Source organism: Acomys minous (genome assembly GCF_964271855.1).
Source record: "Acomys minous genome assembly, chromosome: 10".
Classification (NCBI taxonomy): domain Eukaryota; kingdom Metazoa; phylum Chordata; class Mammalia; order Rodentia; family Muridae; genus Acomys; species Acomys minous.
Genome location: NC_140491.1, coordinates 106959679 through 106977044, shown reverse-complemented (window position 1 = coordinate 106977044; position 17366 = coordinate 106959679). Strand labels below are relative to the sequence as shown.

General features: G+C 46.5%; 1 protein-coding gene across 9 annotated transcripts in view; it reads right to left on the bottom strand.

Annotated features, from left to right (window-relative positions):
- The window catches only part of RAPGEF4 (Rap guanine nucleotide exchange factor 4), a 291519-nt gene that overhangs the window by 75400 nt on the left and 198753 nt on the right, over positions 1-17366 (bottom strand). For 7 of the 9 annotated variants that reach the window (XM_084799441.1, XM_084799444.1, XM_084799443.1 and 4 more), the window contains 4 exons: positions 12521-12574; positions 12103-12209; positions 8932-9053; positions 7138-7321 (listed from right to left, as the gene is read on the bottom strand). In XM_084799441.1, coding sequence (XP_084655567.1) covers positions 7138-7321; positions 8932-9053; positions 12103-12209; positions 12521-12574 — 467 coding nt within the window. The remainder of the gene's footprint in view (positions 1-7137; positions 7322-8931; positions 9054-12102; positions 12210-12520; positions 12575-17366) is intronic. The other 2 variants (XM_084799442.1, XM_084799445.1) reach the window with 1 other exon arrangement.

Below are 17366 nucleotides of genomic sequence, written 5' to 3'. Positions count from 1 at the left end.
CAGAACATGGCACACTGCTTTCATAGGGGACATGAAATGACCCACTTAGTGGGATCACTTACGTAGGGACATTCTCTAAGCTTCCCATGAGAACACAGCAACCTTTGCAGCGAGAACAGAGGCTGTTTGCTGAGAACTGAAGGGTTCACTGTGGGAAGGTCCACACTGAAGTGTGCACTGTGGGAAAGTCCACACTGAAGTGTTCACTGTGGGAAGGTCCACACTGAAGTGTGCACTGTGAGTAGGTCCACACTGAAGTGTGCACTGTGGGAAGGTCTACACTGAAGTGTGCACTGTGGGAAGGTCCACACTGAAGTGTGCACTGTGGGAAGGTCTACACTGAAGGGTTCACTGTGGGAAGGTCCACACTGAAGGGTTCACGGTGGGAAGGTCTACACTGAAGTGTGCACTGTGGGAAGGTCCACACTGAAGTGTGCACTGTGGGAAGGTCCACACTGAAGTGTGCACTGTGGGAAGGTCCACACTGAAGGATTCACTGTGGGAAGGTCCACACTGAAGTGTGCACTGTGGGAAGGTCCACACTGAAGGGTTCACGGTGGGAAGGTCCACACTGAAGTGTGCACTGTGGGAAGGTCCACACTGAAGGGTTCACGGTGGGAAGGTCCACACTGAAGTGTGCACTGTGGGAAGGTCCACACTGAAGGGTTCACGGTGGGAAGGTCCACACTGAAGGATTCACTGTGGGAAGGTCCACACTGAAGGGTTCACGGTGGGAAGGTCCACACTGAAGCGTTCACTGTGGGAAGGTCCACACTGAAGTGTGCACTGTGGGAAGGTCCACACTGAAGGGTTCACGGTGGGAAGGTCCACACTGAAGTGTGCACTGTGGGAAGGTCCACACTGAAGTGTGCACTGTGGGAAGGTCCACACTGAAGTGTGCACTGTGGGAAGGTCCACACTGAAGTGTGCACTGTGGGAAGGTCCACACTGAAGTGTGCACTGTGGGAAGGTCCACAGTGCAGCCCCTTTCTTAGCTTTAGCTCCTGTGCTCAGGCTTATTCCCTCCCTCTCCCCCCTCCCCACCCCTGCCCCTGACCGTCACGTGAAGGAGGATGGACTGCCTGATGGGTGAACATTCTCTTGGTGAATATGTCTTCTCCAGAACGGAAAACCACCAATGACTTTCGGCTGATGGCCCTGAGATCTCCAGAGTAAAGATACCTCCCTAAAATGTCAGGGTTTCAAACTTCCCCCCCTCAGAAACAGTCTGCACAAAGAAAGACCCTGTTAAGACAAGCGGGGATGGAGAGATGGCTCAGTGGTTAAGAGGCTTCCCTATCTTCTGGAAAACCCCAGTTCAGTTCCCAATACCCACACCAGGCAACCCACAGGAACTCCTTCTTCTGGCCTCTGCAGGAAAGATGTTTAAGTCCACAACTTAGATGTCCATAAAAATTACTGTCGTGAGCCAGAGAAGACCTGACAGTGGTACTTGTGGGATGTTGTGGTTGACTGATGCACATCTTCTCCCTTCTCACCCCAAGTGCAGACAGAACAGGAGCCCACTCAGAGGCCTTGGATCAGAAAATCTGGGCCAATTTGTAAGAAAGAGAAAACTAAACAAAATGCCCCATCCCACTCCACCCTGACACACACACACACAAACATACACACACAAACACACACACACACACACATCATCATCATCATCATCATAATAATAATAATAATAGAAAATATTTTAAAAGACAAGTTTTGCTAATTAAGAAAAAATATACAGATCTTGAGTGCCCTCTAACAACTGTGTAGAGCATACAGTGAGTCAGCCTAACTGTTGGGCATCAGAGCCATCGACAGGCAGGGCGGATAACCCCCAACCCTTCCCAGTATTTTCTTATACTACCCATTTCCTTCCCAGCCTCACGCAGATACCTAAAACCTTTTGCTGATCACATAAAACAAATGAATTAAAGTTTATGAGTTTCAGGCCCATTTGGAAGACTCTACAACTTGCTAACAATTTTGTTTTAATATGACAACCTAATTTTCCTGTGCTGTTTTTCACTCTTTGCAGGCTCAATGGACTTTTTCCTTTCTAACCACTTAAACCTCTAGGATTTAGGAAATTTCAGAATTGCAGACTTAGAATTAGATTTGAGAAATAGAAACTTCACTTCCCTCCCACTTTAGGTAAGCCTCTGAGAGATCAGTCTAGAGAGTGCTTCATCCCTCGTGGAAGGAGCTGGAAGGCTTGTATGTGGGAGAATCTGTCTTCACAAAGGCTCTTTGTATCCACCTGGCTTCACTTTTTACAATATTGTACTTACCTGGTAGCCTCTGCATCTTTTGGCCCACAGCTTCCTATCCAAAGTGCCTGCTTAAATGTACCCAAATGCCCACTTCTGCACGTTAGAGTCTCTGCTGCATCTATGTGTGCAGGGTAGCCCCCTTCACTCAGACTTATAAACAAAGAAAAGTCAAAACAGTAAGCCCTGAAAGTTCACGTGTGTTTGATGGCCCTGTCTCAACGCTGCAACAACAGCCCCACAACCTGTCACCACTCTGTAGCATTTGCCCCCAAATGCCATCCAGGTCCACACCTGCGCAACCACGACTGGCATTGTGAGTCACTCCGTCTGCCACCACATTTAAAAAAAAAAAAAAAAAAAAGCTAATTTCACATTCAGAATGTATGGGTTTTTTTTTCTTTCAATACCAATAGCAACAAGAGTGTGCCAAAAAAAATTTCGCCCTGAAGCTCTATTCTGTTTTTTAAACTGCAGAACATTCTTTCATAGTTTGACAGTTAAAATGCTGCAGTTAATGTAATAAACAGAGAATTTTTCTAAGTAGCCTGTCAAAACAAGTGACACTTTTTTTTTTCAGCCAGCGAGTCTCAGACTCGGAACAATAGGAAGCACCTTTCAAAGCAACATCTTCATTATACAATCAAATTCTCAAAGTAATCTTCTCATCAAAGAATATTGTGTTATTTCTTTCCCAGTAATTATCAGAGTTCTGCAGCCTCTCTGGCAGTGGTGACTACTATAAATGCAGCTGTGCTGAGTTCAAAAGCTGGGGGCCTTGGCCCAGCTGACACCGAGCCAATGCTCCACATTCTCGGTGACTCGGCACTTTGGGCAGTGAGGGGCCAACCTCTCCAGGACCCATGGACTTGGCCCCAGCCTCCAAGAGCGGAGTGCTGAGTCAGTCCCTTCAAGAACAGAAGTGTTGCTGGTGACTCCTAGCCAAGCTTGCGTCTTTCCTTTCTTCTTCAGTGGTACCTCCAAAGATCACTAAAAAATTGAAAAAAACAACCAACCAAAAATGGGGTGGGGAAGTAGTGTGTGTGTGTGTGTGTGTGTGTGTGTAGAACTTGTGCATCTCACAAAGCTAGATTCCTAGGATAGGTGTTGGTGGTGCACGCCTTTAATCCCAGCAGGCCTCTAGGGAGGCAGAGGCAGGCAGATCTCTGAGTCTGAGGTCAGCCTGGCCTACAAAGGGAGTCCAGGACAGCGAAGGCTACACAGAGAAACCTTGTCTTGAAAAAAAACAAAAACAAAAACAACAAAACAAAACAAAACAAAACAAAAAACCCAAAAAAACAAAACAAAACAAAAAAAAACAAAACCAAACAACAACAACAACAAAAAACCCCAAAACACCCAAAACCCAAAACCAACCAAATAAACAAAAACCCTAAAAAACAAAGCTAGATTCCTTACTTTTTACTCTCTCATTCCTTAGGTGCTGCCATTCAGGCAGGAAGAGCATCTATAAGCCAAAAAGAACATTGCCAACGCAAACCCGATGTTTGCCAAATTAAAAAACAACAACAGAAACAAAACAAACGAACAGAAGGAAAAAAAATATGGGAAAATGGGAAGAAAGTTCCCAGATGATCCATCCTGGGATATCAGTGATCTTTATCTTCTTGGTTTGCTGTTGTTTGTTGAGACAAGATCGCCATATGTAATCCAAATGGGCCTGCAGTTCTATGCTTCCTGGGATGGCCTCAAGCTTCAAGTCTTCCTTCCTCAGATGCTAGTATGCTCAGACCCCAGGTCTTAGCCACCACACCAAGTGAACACCTGGTGTTCCACAGCCAGAGATCAACTGCAGCCAAGTTTGGGAAATGAATTTTCCTTGGCAATTTGAGTTTCTAAGGTACATGTGATTCATTGCAGTGTGGAAGAAAATGGAAGCAGCGCTATCTCTTTTGGGAGGTGGGGTGCTGCGAACTGAACCAATAGCTTCTCTCACACATGGACAAGTTTTGTTTTGTTCTTTTTTTTCTGTTTTTTTTTTTGTTTTGTTTTGTTTTCTTCAAGACAGGGTTTCTCTGTGTAGCCTTGGATGTCTTGGACTTGCTTTGTAGACCAGTCTGGCCTTGAACTCGTAGAGATCCACCTACCTCTGCCTCCCTAGTGCTAGGATTACAGGCGTGTGCTACCATGCCCAGCTGCTAGACTGTTTCTTTTCTTTCTTTCTTTCTTTCTTTCTTTCTTTCTTTCTTTTCTTTTTTCTTTTTTTTCCTAGACAAGGTTTCTTTGTGTAACCTTGGCTATCTGGGACTCACTCTGTAGACCAGGCTGGCCTCAAACTCACATTGATCCACCTGCTTCTGCCTCCCAAGTGCTGGGATTAAAGGCGTGTGCCACCACACCCAGCCCAAGTTCTTTTTTTTTAAATATATATTTTAAAAGATTTATATATTTATTATTATGTATACAGAGGTCTGCCTGCATGTACACCTGCAGGCCAGAGGAGGGTATCAGATCACATTATAGATGGTTGTGAGCCACCATGTGGTTGCTGGGAATTGAACTCATGACCTCTGAAAAAGCAGACAGTACTCTTAACCTTTGAGCCATCTCTCCAGCGCCCCCAGCCCAAGTTCTTAACTCCCAACCCAGAAGATTCTATTTCTAGGGATGATTCCTGAAACCTTGCCATGAAGTCTGGAGCACACAGCATGTACTCAACAAATACCTGCCCCAGTTGAATCTAATTTGGCAGTGCTTTTCTCAGTGGATTACAAACTCCTCAGTGGTACAAACAGTTTACTCTTTTTGCATTTTCTTCTACGTGGGAAGGGTTTGAAAACATTAGTGAACTCAATGGCATTCCTGCCTCTTTGAAGCAAGGAATAGGTAAGGAAGGTTTGGCAGGGGCTGTGGACTCACTCACTGGCAAATGTTTACTGATGGCTTCCTTGCTGGGGACACAGCCTGACTATTCCCTCTCCACAGTATAGGATGCTAACACACACTCCTTTGTCCATTGTACGGTGTAGTACAGTCCTGACTAGATCATCGCTCACAGGTCTTAAGAGATGTCTTCTGTTCACACAGAGCTCCAAAAGAAGGAACAGCCCCCTTGCTCCTGACTAACTTAACTCCACAGTGCCTAGAACAAGCTAGATGAGCAACAAGTGCCGGTGAATTAAAAAGAGGGCATTTGTGTGACCACCTTTCACAGGCTCCCAGAGTTTAGCTGTTTGTCAATAGCAGAGGGCGTTTTGCAGGGCACATGTGACAGGGTTCCTCGACACTGACGCCACTGGTATCCCTTGGTCTTCACTTCTGCACAATGGATGCCAACAACTCGTGTGGTCCACTCATGTGTTCCGACAACCTGAACGCCCCCACACATTTCCAAATGCCTCAGGGTCTGAGCCAGCCTCACTCAGAACCACAGAAGGGTAGTGGCTTGAATGAACACGACAGCAAGAAAAACAGCACAAAGGGGACTGACGTAGGAAATGATGAAGAAGGACAGATGATGGGTGAACGGGTCAAGGGAAAGAGAGATGGGAGAGAAAACATGAGCATCGCTCATTTGAGGTCCACAGCCCCAGGGAAGTCTTGTGTCCTCCGTCACCATTCCCATGATCCTTTAGGGTAGACAGAGCATAAATTGGCTGGGCAGGTTCCTTGGACCCCACTCCTGCTTAGGTCAGTGAGGCTCTGGCTTTTCTATTTGATAGTTTGGATTCTTCTATTAAATTTCTGTTTGAAGAAAGAGTATTGAGGCTGAAAGAGCTGAAAGCCATGGTTCTAGAGTGGAGGATGATAGGACCAGCTGGGATGAGGGAAAGGCCTTTGAAATGCTCTGTGTGGGAGATTAGGCCCCAAGAGAGAGTTTGGACAAAGGGGACGTGGTGTGAAAGAAAAAAAAAAAAAGCATGTGTTGAAAAGCCGGTGCAGCCTGGAGCCTGGGCCAGTGAAAGGGAAAGAGTCCTGCGGGACAGAGATAAAGCTATACTCGGAGGCTATTGTGGATTGGCCTGAGGGGCAGAAGCTGGGGAAGTGTGTCTGAGGGTCGGCTCTCTCTTGGAAAGTGCCCAGTGGACACAGCCAACCTAAAGCTGAATGTTCTCACAGAGACCTAATCGTAAAGGAGGGGTCAGGGAGCCAGTGACGCAGGGTTGACACCCATAGCTGCCTGGCACTGATTGTATGGTGGAGGGAGGTTTTATTTCCAGCATGAAAATATAAGCCTGTGTGCGGGGTTTCCAAATTTAGTGCTGCGCCGTGCCTACTTCAAAGGTTTCCCTGAGTGGATAAGCATGGGGGCAGGCATGCTTCGCACGCCCTGGAACCATCAGTAGGATGCCTAGACCCTAACAGGAGCATGACAGGTTGTTTCCTTTCTCTGGTCTTAATAAATAGCTCAAGCTTGTCAATGTCAGCTTGGGGTCAGCTGTGGCAGACAAGGGGGTTTCCAGCTGCCTCACTGACTGGACAGAGGCCTTGAAGGTGTTGCCAAAAGAATAAGGGAACGAATATAACACAGGTACGAGAGCTTTGCTTCTGAGGACATTTTCCTCTAGCACTATGAAGAAAGGGGCTGCCTCAGTCTGGCATAGAAACAGATCAGTTTCTGTTTGTCATTGGCCGAAGGTCATTTAATAGGGGGACTCCAGTTTGATATCCCGAGGCACCTGCTAAAGATCTTTCGTTTAAACTCACATGAGTGGAAAGTGGCGTTTTGCGGGGGGCGGGGGGTGTCAAAGCTAAAACTAAGGTAGAGACAAGCACTGCTGCAGTGTCACCCCTTTGTCACCTCCCCTCTGACATCAGGGAAGGCCAGGACCTTTGCCAGCACCCTGAGTCCCTCCCCCATCTGCACAGGGATCAGCCTGGGGCTGATGAGCTCCTGGCTCTCACTTACGGTTTGCGTAGGATCATCCTCATGTGGGCGTCAGGGCCCATCTGTGACAGCAGCAGCATGGTGTCCTGGAGTTCCTCATCACACTCCTTCTTCTCTTCCTCAGTAGGCAAAGGTGCATCCTCATGCTCGTCATCCAGAAATCGATAAAATAAATATTTGTCTTGGAAATGGCGCTCCTGGTCCACTGCGGGAAGCATGGAGCCAAGGGTCAGCTGGGGCTCGGAGCCGCACCCCACAGCTCCCTGCTGGGAGGACAGGACAGGAGTCCCCAAAGACAGCACAGCAGGGAGTCTGAGTCCTCTGAATGCCACCTCATCCAGGCGGGGCAAGCTGGAAGCGGAAACCATCCCATCTGCACCCATGCCCGCCACAGCCTCCTGGAGACTCACCCAGTTTTGGCCTCCCTGGGCCTCTTGCTGAGCTGTTATGGGATGAGCACATAATGCCTTGGTGGCATTTTCTACAGTGAGGGGCACGTGTCCCAAACTGGTAAACTCACTGCCAGAGAACGCCTGTAGAGTGGTTTGGGAGGCCAGTCTTACAGGGGACATTCACTCCTTCGGGAGGTTGGAACTTAGGCTTTCCTTTCTCACCCCGACTCGGAGAAAGACGGTTACAAGAGCATTAATTAGCCGTATCAGCAGAGCCAACCAGACCACACTTCTAGGTCACAGACTCCTGGGAGGAATTTTGTGGTCATTTTCCTGCAGTTTTAATGTTCAAAAAGCTATTTCCTCCCTTACTTTTGGCAAAGCTGGGCACTCAAACCTAGGAACTTACACATACCGACCAAGTGATCAGCAAGAAGGTTTGAGGGGGGGGTGGTCTCTGTTAGGTGAAGTAGGGTCGAAACCCTCAACTAAATGTCTGAAAGCCATTTGGTCCCTTTATAACAGGGATTGTCAATACGTTCAAAAGACAAAGAACAGTGATAGAGCCTTGCAGATTCTCAAAAACAGGGATGGCAGCGGCAGCGGCAGCTGCAGCAGCAACTGTAGGGCACTTCTTGCAAAAACAATATGCTTAGAATCCATGCCAGACCTGCAAAGTTGGAATCTGCATTTCAACAAGAGCCCCAGGTGATTGGAATGCACATTAAACTCTGAGAAACTCTAGCACAATTATGATTCCCACGTCCCTAGGTGTTGGCAAATGAAATGGGTGATTTGAATATCTTCATGTTTAGAAAAGTAGTTTTAAACAAGTGGTGTGTGAGCCGTTCAGTGGCAGTCACACACCAGCCCCAAAGAGGAATGGCTCTTCTGTTCGGCCAGAGCTGCTGCAGTTACTAGAGACGGCAATTGCAGAGCTCAGCTCTGATGTTAAATATGGTCATCCTGCGGGTATACAAATTGGCTCTCCCAGACAGCGGCACAGTTAAAAGGCAGCGTCTGAATTCATTACTTACTTTCATGTCATCAGCCTGGCCACACGTTTCATTGCTCTCTCATTCTGCCCCTGCATCAGGACTGCCAGTGCAATGCCCGGAGTATAATCACGCTATCAATGAACCATGAATGCAAACTAATAAACATAATTGGAGCTGGATGCACCCCAGCTGCAATTTCATTTTCTTTCCCTTCGTTCTCAGAAGTTAGGAAGGTACAGTGGTGGAACATAGCAATCAATAGCATCCGCTCCCTGCATTTGTGTCACTAAATGAAGATGCTAGCTTGGTGCTTCTTTAAGGGATCATAATTCTTTCCTGCCCATTTGGGGATTCAGCTACAGCTTACCCAGGGAAATGCACTTTGCATTGCTTGAGAAGTTTCTGGAGCCTATGGCTCATCTTACCATGGTTGAGGACGCCATCTTCCAGCAAGACTTGCCACATGCCAACAGCTTGAGTCCGGGAGTGAACACAAGACGTCTGCTGTATCATCCAGTCCACCAGCTCGGTCCCAACGCAGCATTGTCTAAAGGAGATGAGACACGGAGGATGGGAAAGCCATCTCTTCACAGAGAGAGAGTGAAGGAAGCCTTCGAGAGGGGAACCTTCCAAAGAGTATGGCACCATAAGAGGAATCAAGGCAAAGGGTATAGGGCATATGGCCTTAAGCCCTTGTATCTTCTCAGCAGGGCTGTGTGAATAGAAGAATGCTTTAAAAACAAAGCACCAGGCTGCTCAAAGGGCTGGTAGATAGAAAGCGTTCTCCTTCTTCCCATCACTGTGAGCTGGTCCCAGAACACCTCAGTCGGAGGGGGTACTGGGAGAAGTAAGCAATTAGCAAACCTCTCTCTCAAAAAAGTTCTGTGTAGTGAGCATTAACACGTATACAGAATCTGTCACCTAACAATTCTAGATGCTTCCTGCTAGCTCCAAAGCTGCCCCTGTAGTGAGTTGATCTGGGTAGACAAACTATGAATATTAGTTAGGAAATACACAATTATATACTTACATATTAGGAAACTCTGAGTTGCGTGAGAAAATAAAGCAGGTGTTCTCTCTCTTCCTCCATCCCTCCCTTTCTCTCCTTCCCTCTCCCCCTCTTCCGTTCCCTTCTTTCCTCCCTCCTCCCTCTCCCTCCCTCTGTGTCTGTCTGTCTGTCTGTCTGTCTGTCTGTCTGTCTCTCTCTCTCTCTCTCTCTGTGTGTGTGTGTGTGTGTGTGTGTGTGTGTGTGTGTGTGTGTGTGTGTGTGTGTACAAGGGAGAAAGTGGAGTCTTGAGTCCTAGGGACAGATCCCAAGGGACAGTGGAATAGGTCACGGAGACCCAGAGTAGGGGTGGCTGCTGCAGGCAGCTGGCCTGACTCATTGGTTGCCTCCCTTTGTATGCTAAGGATGAAACAACCTCTGAATATGAGTAGAGACTGGGCCAAACCTGAAGAACTCTAGCATAAATGGAAGTCGATTCCCTGTCCCAGGCCACTTTGGGAGAAATCTTAAAGTGGAGGAGCCATGAGGTGGAACAGCAGGTTTGCTGCTCATTGTTAGCCACGTGACTTTGGCTGGCTCTCTGGTTTTGTTCCCTTCTCTGTAAGAGAAAGGAAGGGCAAGTGATGTCCCTGGAGCCCTTCTCCTATTTCAATATTCTAGAAGCTCTGAAATCTATCAGAGTTCCTGGAAGGAGCTAACCTGAGCCAGGAAGGGCTGAGGAGAAAGCCAGTGTACCATCTCTCACCTATCTAGGGTGAAGAGGCACCCACATCTCCACTCTGAACTAACCATATACCTCTGAACTACACATATAAAACAAGTATTTCTCTTATAATTTGGTAGTTTATTAGTGGGAAAGTTCTTATAAAAGTACAGAAGAAATAATTTTATTTAGCTTTTAATTCAATGGGTGCTCTTAAAGCTAAAAAAAAAAAAGTACATAAGCAACTGAGATGATCAAGAGCATCAAGATGGTCCAATAGCATCAAATTTCTAGGAGAGGCTTAGGGACTTTGGAGCTAGAATACACAACAGGGGTGTGTAGCAGAGCCCCTCCCTGGGCATCCTATGCATCAACCTGAAGCAAAGTGGTCCTTGGGGATGATACTGAGTCTGTAAAGGCCTCAGCTCTTGGACATTGAAGGAATCCTAATGGGATAAAGAGCAGGATGGGGTGAGAGGATGGAGTTTGCTCGCATAGAACTCCAACTGAGAAACCATGTCTGTGGCGTCCAGTGAAGTCCGCTGGTCATCACTAGCAGATCATTACTTTATGTCATAGGGTGTGGGACAGACATAACATCTCCATGTGAGGGTTTAAATCTCATCACAGGGAAAAGACCAGTTTCTGACTTCCAGTTTCCAGTATTTGTCACCAAACATGACGTAGTTAATGGAATTTTCCCAACCCGAGTCAATAATTAAGGAGCACACTCCCATCTCAAAGGAAAAATAATTAAAATATTCAAAAAAGATCTTTTCAGCTATGTGAGATTTTCGAGGTTCATTTAAAGCTAAAGAGCCAAAGGGTTAAAGGGGTTGAGGTTCTGGGGACTTGTGACACACGTGTTTTGGTTTTTCCTTGGCTTTGTTTTAAATCTTGACTCTCCTTAGAAGTGTTGATGGTGTGTGTGTGTGTGTGTGTGTGTGTGTGTGTGTGTGTGTGTGTGTGTATATATATATATATATATATATATATATATATATATATATATATATATATATATATATCCGCAGAATCCAGACAGACTAACTTGCAGGGCTATAGAACAAGCCTTTCAGATGTAATTTCTGAAAATAGCCAGCTAGTGAAGACGACACAGGGCTGGAGAGCTGGCCCTGTGGGTAAGGACATTGTTACACAAGTGTAAAGACCTGAGCCTGCATTCCCAGTGTAATAGCTAGGGGTGGCCCCTCACATGCCTGTCATTCCAGTACTGTGACAGGAAGAGGCAAAGGGGGTCCCTGGGAGCTTGCTGGATGCCAGCTCCAGTGTCCTCTGCCGGGTTCACAAAGTGCACACCCACCTCCCCCAGGTGAAGTAGCTAACTAAAATAAAACTTTATTAGAAAACGAACTCCATAAAAGACTTTGTATATTTTGTTCAATTCTGTATCCTCAGAGCCTATCACACCATGGCTTAAAAAATAAACAAATAAAAATCACTGAACTCGGCGATCAGCCATACCTGATTTAAATCTTGCTTGTCTAGTCACCAGACTTAGTGAAAGGAAACTATTTAATCTCAGCCCTGAATCAGTTTTATCGGCTGAGAAATGAACACACACCCAGATGTACCTTTCTAGCAGGAATGTGGTGGATCACGCAGAGAAAGCGGCCTGGTATCACCACTGTGGCATAAGGAAGACCTGTGTGAATGCTAGCTGAACTTAGTAGGTCCACTGAAAGATGCTGCCAAGCAGAAACACGAAAGGCCCTGCTCTGGGCTCAGGCCTGCACAGATTAGCCAAGGAGCAAGGCTAAACCAGGTTCAGGCTGGAACCTAGGCACCATACAGAAGGGGCTATTTGATCCACTTTCCTAAAACATGAACTGGAGGGGGCCGAGCCATTAGAATGAGCAAACATACCTGTATGTTTTGAGGTGGTATTTCCTGTCTCTTATCATGTGGGGTGCTCGAGAGAGAATGGCAATTCGTAAAATCTTTCCAGCTCTGAGGATCTTCTCTGAAGGGACCTGGGTTTTAATCAGGTGGGAGGAGGAAAGGGGGGAAGGAGAGTTTATAGGAGGGAAATAAACCCAGTGAATTCTTAAACCATTTTCTAATCAGAGTCTGGATAGAAAACTGTAACTCACTCATACATATTTATTTATATTGCTCACTCCTGTGACATGTCACCGCTTTATGTGGAGACACACTGCATATTTATTGACTCTAGGAAGTGGATGTGAGGAGCCTTGACATGACGCTCTGACATGGGAGCCACCTCCAGTGGTACTTAAGAAGCGAGCTTGGATGGCTCGTCAACCCACCTACATCCCATTACCTTGGTAATGGTGTTAGCAGGACGGAGAGGAACGTGAGGTTCAATGAGAGGTGTCTGAAAAATAAAACGTTAAAGCAAAAGAAAATTAAACAAAAAAAGTTCAGTAAAGAAAATCATGGGCTGGGGATAATAAGAAATACCAATTTTTATGAAACTCAAAATAGAATTTAAAAAGGAGAGAAAAGGCTGCCTAAAAGAACTTGAATGCACAGGCATTCAAAGGGCAAATCTGGCCATTCAGTTTGCCACCATTTAAATGCAGATTGTTTAAAATGAAGAAAAGAATCAAACGGGGATGATTTGGTGTTTATAAGCTTAATGAGCGGAGAAAGGGCAGCTGGGCAAAGCGTAACAAAGGTCAGAGCAGGGAAGAGAGCGAAACAAGATAAACAGCCAGAGGTTAGAGTGACCTGTCCCTGCCTGTGGATAAAGTTTTGATTTGGGGCGGGAGTGAGTTATTCCCTTGTCTCTCGTGTACTTAAGACTTCTTCTGCAATGCCGTTGTTGTGTGTTGGCTTTTATTGTGTTTCATTTTGTTCCTTTACATGTACCTTCCTGCACTCAAGCTTCCAGAACTCAATGGAAGCAGTTGGTGTGTTTCTCTTTTTCTGAGAAAACTGGGCAGGCTTCAAGATTCTGAGGCGAGTGAGAGGGGTCCAGGATCTAGATGGCATTCTTCGTGTGACGCACATTCTTGAGCTGGATGTGCCAGATCTGAATCTGGGGAGGAGCTGTTACCTCACACATCTGGCAATGCCCTTCCCAAACGTGCCCAGTCAAAGGTGGTGGAGGAGCCACAGACACAGTGCTAGCTGAGACACTTTTGAAAGCCATAATGGTGTTTTCATTCTTTGGAGCTTTAGTAGGCTGGGGCTCCTTAGCTACATAAACGCTGGCTTCCCAAAGATGCACACATCTTTTTCACCGGAACCTGTGCGTACTTGGTTACTCGCAAAAGAATGATGTGGGTGTGGCTAAGGATCAAAATGGGGAGACGTAGCCTGGTGTTTTTGGAGGAGTCTGTTAATGGGTGTAAGAATGTGAGGCAGAAAGCCAGCACCAGACAGCGGGGAGTGGGGGAGTCAGCCACAGAATCCTAGAGGCCTCAGCAGGGGAACTTACAAAGAGGGAGACAGACAGACAGACAGACAGACAGACAGACAGACACAGACAGAGACTCAGATAGAGAGATACACAGAGAGACACAGAGACACACAGAGAGATAGAGACATAGACAGAGACACATATATAAACACAGAGATATTCACACAGGGTGGAGGGAGAGAGGAGGGAGGGAGAGACCCCTTGAGTCTCTAAAAGCAGCCCAGTCTTGCTGACACCCCCATTTTAACTCAGGGGCTCACGCTGGAGACCTAGTCTACAGCACCGTGTGCTCACTGACTTGACTGTCCAGGTTCACTCAGTGAGTGGCAATTTGTTATAGAGTCCCCAAACACTGACATAGTGATTGTAACACTTTATATCAACACCTCCCTGCTTTTTGCAAATAGCAGTTATTTACAGAGAAAATACATTGGTGAGTTCATTTCTACTTCTCATTTCAAATACAAAACCAGCGAGGGAGATGACAGTCAATATTAGTTTTAAGAAACACTTTAAACCTCAATGTGAATACACGCACACACATAAACACATTTCAAGCAGGTTGGTGATTTTAATATTATCATAGAGTCAAAGGGAGAAGTGAACACTACACTTTAAAAACCAGCATTTGTTCAGAATTGCTACAGTCCCATTGAACTCACCCATTTCAACATTCTCTTCACATGACTAGCATCCAGCAGACCCCACCCATGGAAACTGACAGTGTATGGGCAGGACACCACTTAGAACAAGCACGGACTTAAACCAGAGGATGTCAATGTGGTCCAATTCAAAATGGCGCACCTGACAACTCCCGTGTTCCTCACAGTGAACCTGAGATGGGCAAGGGGTTGGCCATGAGACCATGGAACACCTGCACAGAGCCCAGAGCCCTGACCAGCCTGGGAAATGGTCCCTGGAACATACAGCTAAAACTTGCTGTGCCCATCCCAACTGTAAGCATCAGCTCCAGGGATCCTGTCCCCTCTAGACACAGCAAGCGTTTGTTACGCACATGCGGGGCTTCCTGGTTAAGGATCAAATTGTGAACGCCTCTGGTTATTCTAGAAAGTGATGGTAGACACTTATCCCTTCCTCCTGTTCTGCCAGGAGAGGGCTAGACAGGTGGATGCCAGGTTTGTTTTCCTGACAACCTTTTCTTTCCTATGAAAAGCTGACTTTTTTTTTTCCTTCTACCTTTGTTTCTGGGAAGCTGGCTAGGCTGGAGGTCAAGAGGAAGCTTAAACTGAGGGTAGCTGATAAGTGGTTTTTCTTTTTGCTTTTGGTGGGCTGAATGAAACTATTTGATGATGATGATGATCTGCGTGTGTGTGTGTGTGTGTGTGTGTGTGTGTGTGTGTGTATGTGTGTGTGTGTGTGCGTGTGTGTGTGTGTGTGTGTGTGTGTGTGTGTGTGTGTGTGTTTCTTTTTGTTTTTAGTGGGCTGAATGGAACTATTTGATTATATTGTTTCTACTATATTGTAACAAAACGCTAAAAGCAGTAACAAGTTTATTTGTTCAATGACTTTTTTTTTCCCCTTTTTTGGTTCCTCGGAACCTTGAAAAGGAGGAATTGCTAAAGCAGGGAGAAGCATCAAGCTATACCAGAAGTGTTCCCTTCGATTTGCGACTTCTAAAGGCATAAAACCTGCCCAAGGTTTTTTTCAGCTAGAGAATCCTAGTACCAGCTCCCCAGCGAGGAGTGTGTTTCATCTGTTGAAAAGCAATATTCTCCAACCTTCTCCACCTCAGAGATGTTAGGTTTGGGGTAACAACCATGAATGGGTGCTTTGAGGAAGGGACGTTCCTTCGGTTAAATAAAGCCTGTGAGGGAACACACACACAGGGGAATCGAGGGACGTGTTCTCTTCAGAGAGCAGGACTTTGACTCTGAAGGGAATACTACATTCACTCAGGAGGTCTGAGAAAGTACCAGTGCCTGACAGCGACTGTTTACATAGACAGAACTGAGACAGGCAGGCGGGGTCCCTGGGAAACCATCCCTGGCCAGGCCTGGTCAGGGACTCCTATGTAACTACCATGAGTACATTGCATTTGGGTCTGCCTACTTATTTCCAGTTTGTTTCTCCTTGCGTTTTGAGTAAATGCCCCCTTGGCTGTGCTATAGAGAAATAAGAAAATATATTCTGTTGAATTTTACGAATACTTAGGAAAAGACAGACAAAATGCGGTTACTCCTGTGAAGCGTTCGAGTAAGAAGGTGTGCCCTAGAGATGGGTCTACACGCTCCTTCGCTGGTGCTAGCTCCTTCTTTCACCATTATTTTGTTTTTCACTGAGAAAACGAAGGCCAGAGGCAGGTAGGGACTTGCCCGAGCTCGTACTGCTGCTGTCTGGGATTGCTGAGAGCTCAGGCTACTTCTAGCTGACTCTAGTGCGGTGGTTCTCACCTTCCTAACACCGTGACCCTTTAATACAGATCCTCATGCTGTGGTGACCCCAAGCATACAATTATTTCATTGTAGCAATTTTGTTACTGTTAGGAATTGTAATGCAAGTATATGGTATGCGGGATGTCTGATATGTGACCCCACCCCACCCCACCCCACCCCCATCGAGAACCATGGCTCTAGTGTCTACATTGTAGGTACAGTTACCACCAACACCAACACCACCAGCAGCAGCAGCAGCAACCACAGCCTCTGCCACTACACCCATCCCTTTTCTTTTAGAAATACCTTGGCTCTCATGTTGGAAGATTTTATATTCTGTTGGATTAAAGTTCACTGAAAAAGGGTACAATATGCTGGCCAGCCCTTCTAGGTCAAGGCATCAGATTTGATCTTACGAATTTTCAGCAATAAATAGTCATTTTCACTCACTGAGATCATACCCGTCGGCAGCACGCAGCGTGCTTGGTCATAATTAACTTTCTAAAAAGCAACTCGTGGTGTTTTGAATAGGAATGACGCTATTGGGAGGTATGGCCTTGTTGGAGGAAGTGCGTCACTGGGTGGGGAGGTGTCAAAGTTCTGAGACTTTGAGGTCTCTGAAGCTCAAGTTAGCCCTTGTGGCTCACTGTCTCTTCCTTGCTCTCTGCGGATCCAGATGTAGAACTCTCAGCTCCCTCTCCAGCACGGTGTCTGCCTGCGTGCCACCATGATGCTAGTGGACTAAACCTCTAAACTGTAAGGCAGCGCCACTGAAATGCTTTCCTTATTAAGGGTTGCCCTGGTCATGGCGTCTCTTCTTCACAGCAATAGAAACCCTAACTGGGACACGACTCGATAAGAATAAAACATTGACATGGAGGAACTATTCCTTCAGGGATAAGATAAAGATGCCGGAGAAAGGGTGTCACCAAAGTCCACTCAGGAGAATAGAAGCCACTCAGAGACCTGACTAGAGAGGGAATGAATCCTCTGCGGGGAAATAGTTTCACAGGTAAGGAAAGACAGGGAGGCTGAGTGGATGCACTCAGCCAAGCCCTGTGTTGGCTGAAGAAGCTCTGGGGAAGAGTTCAGAGGAAGAAGGAAGTATCACGAGGGCTTGATTAGGTGAACCTGTGGAGGCATAGTCACTGCTGCTGATGCCACCAGCCTACCCACTGCCAAGAGGGAGGAAGATCCATCCACACTCAGTCTCCCCTCTCTTCAGACGCTAGAGAAATAAGGGAATAATTTCATTATATCAATGATTGGGTTAAACGGGGGGGGGGGGTGAAGAGAGAGAGAGAGAGAGAGAGAGAGAGAGAGAGAGAGAGAGAGAGAGAACAACAGCA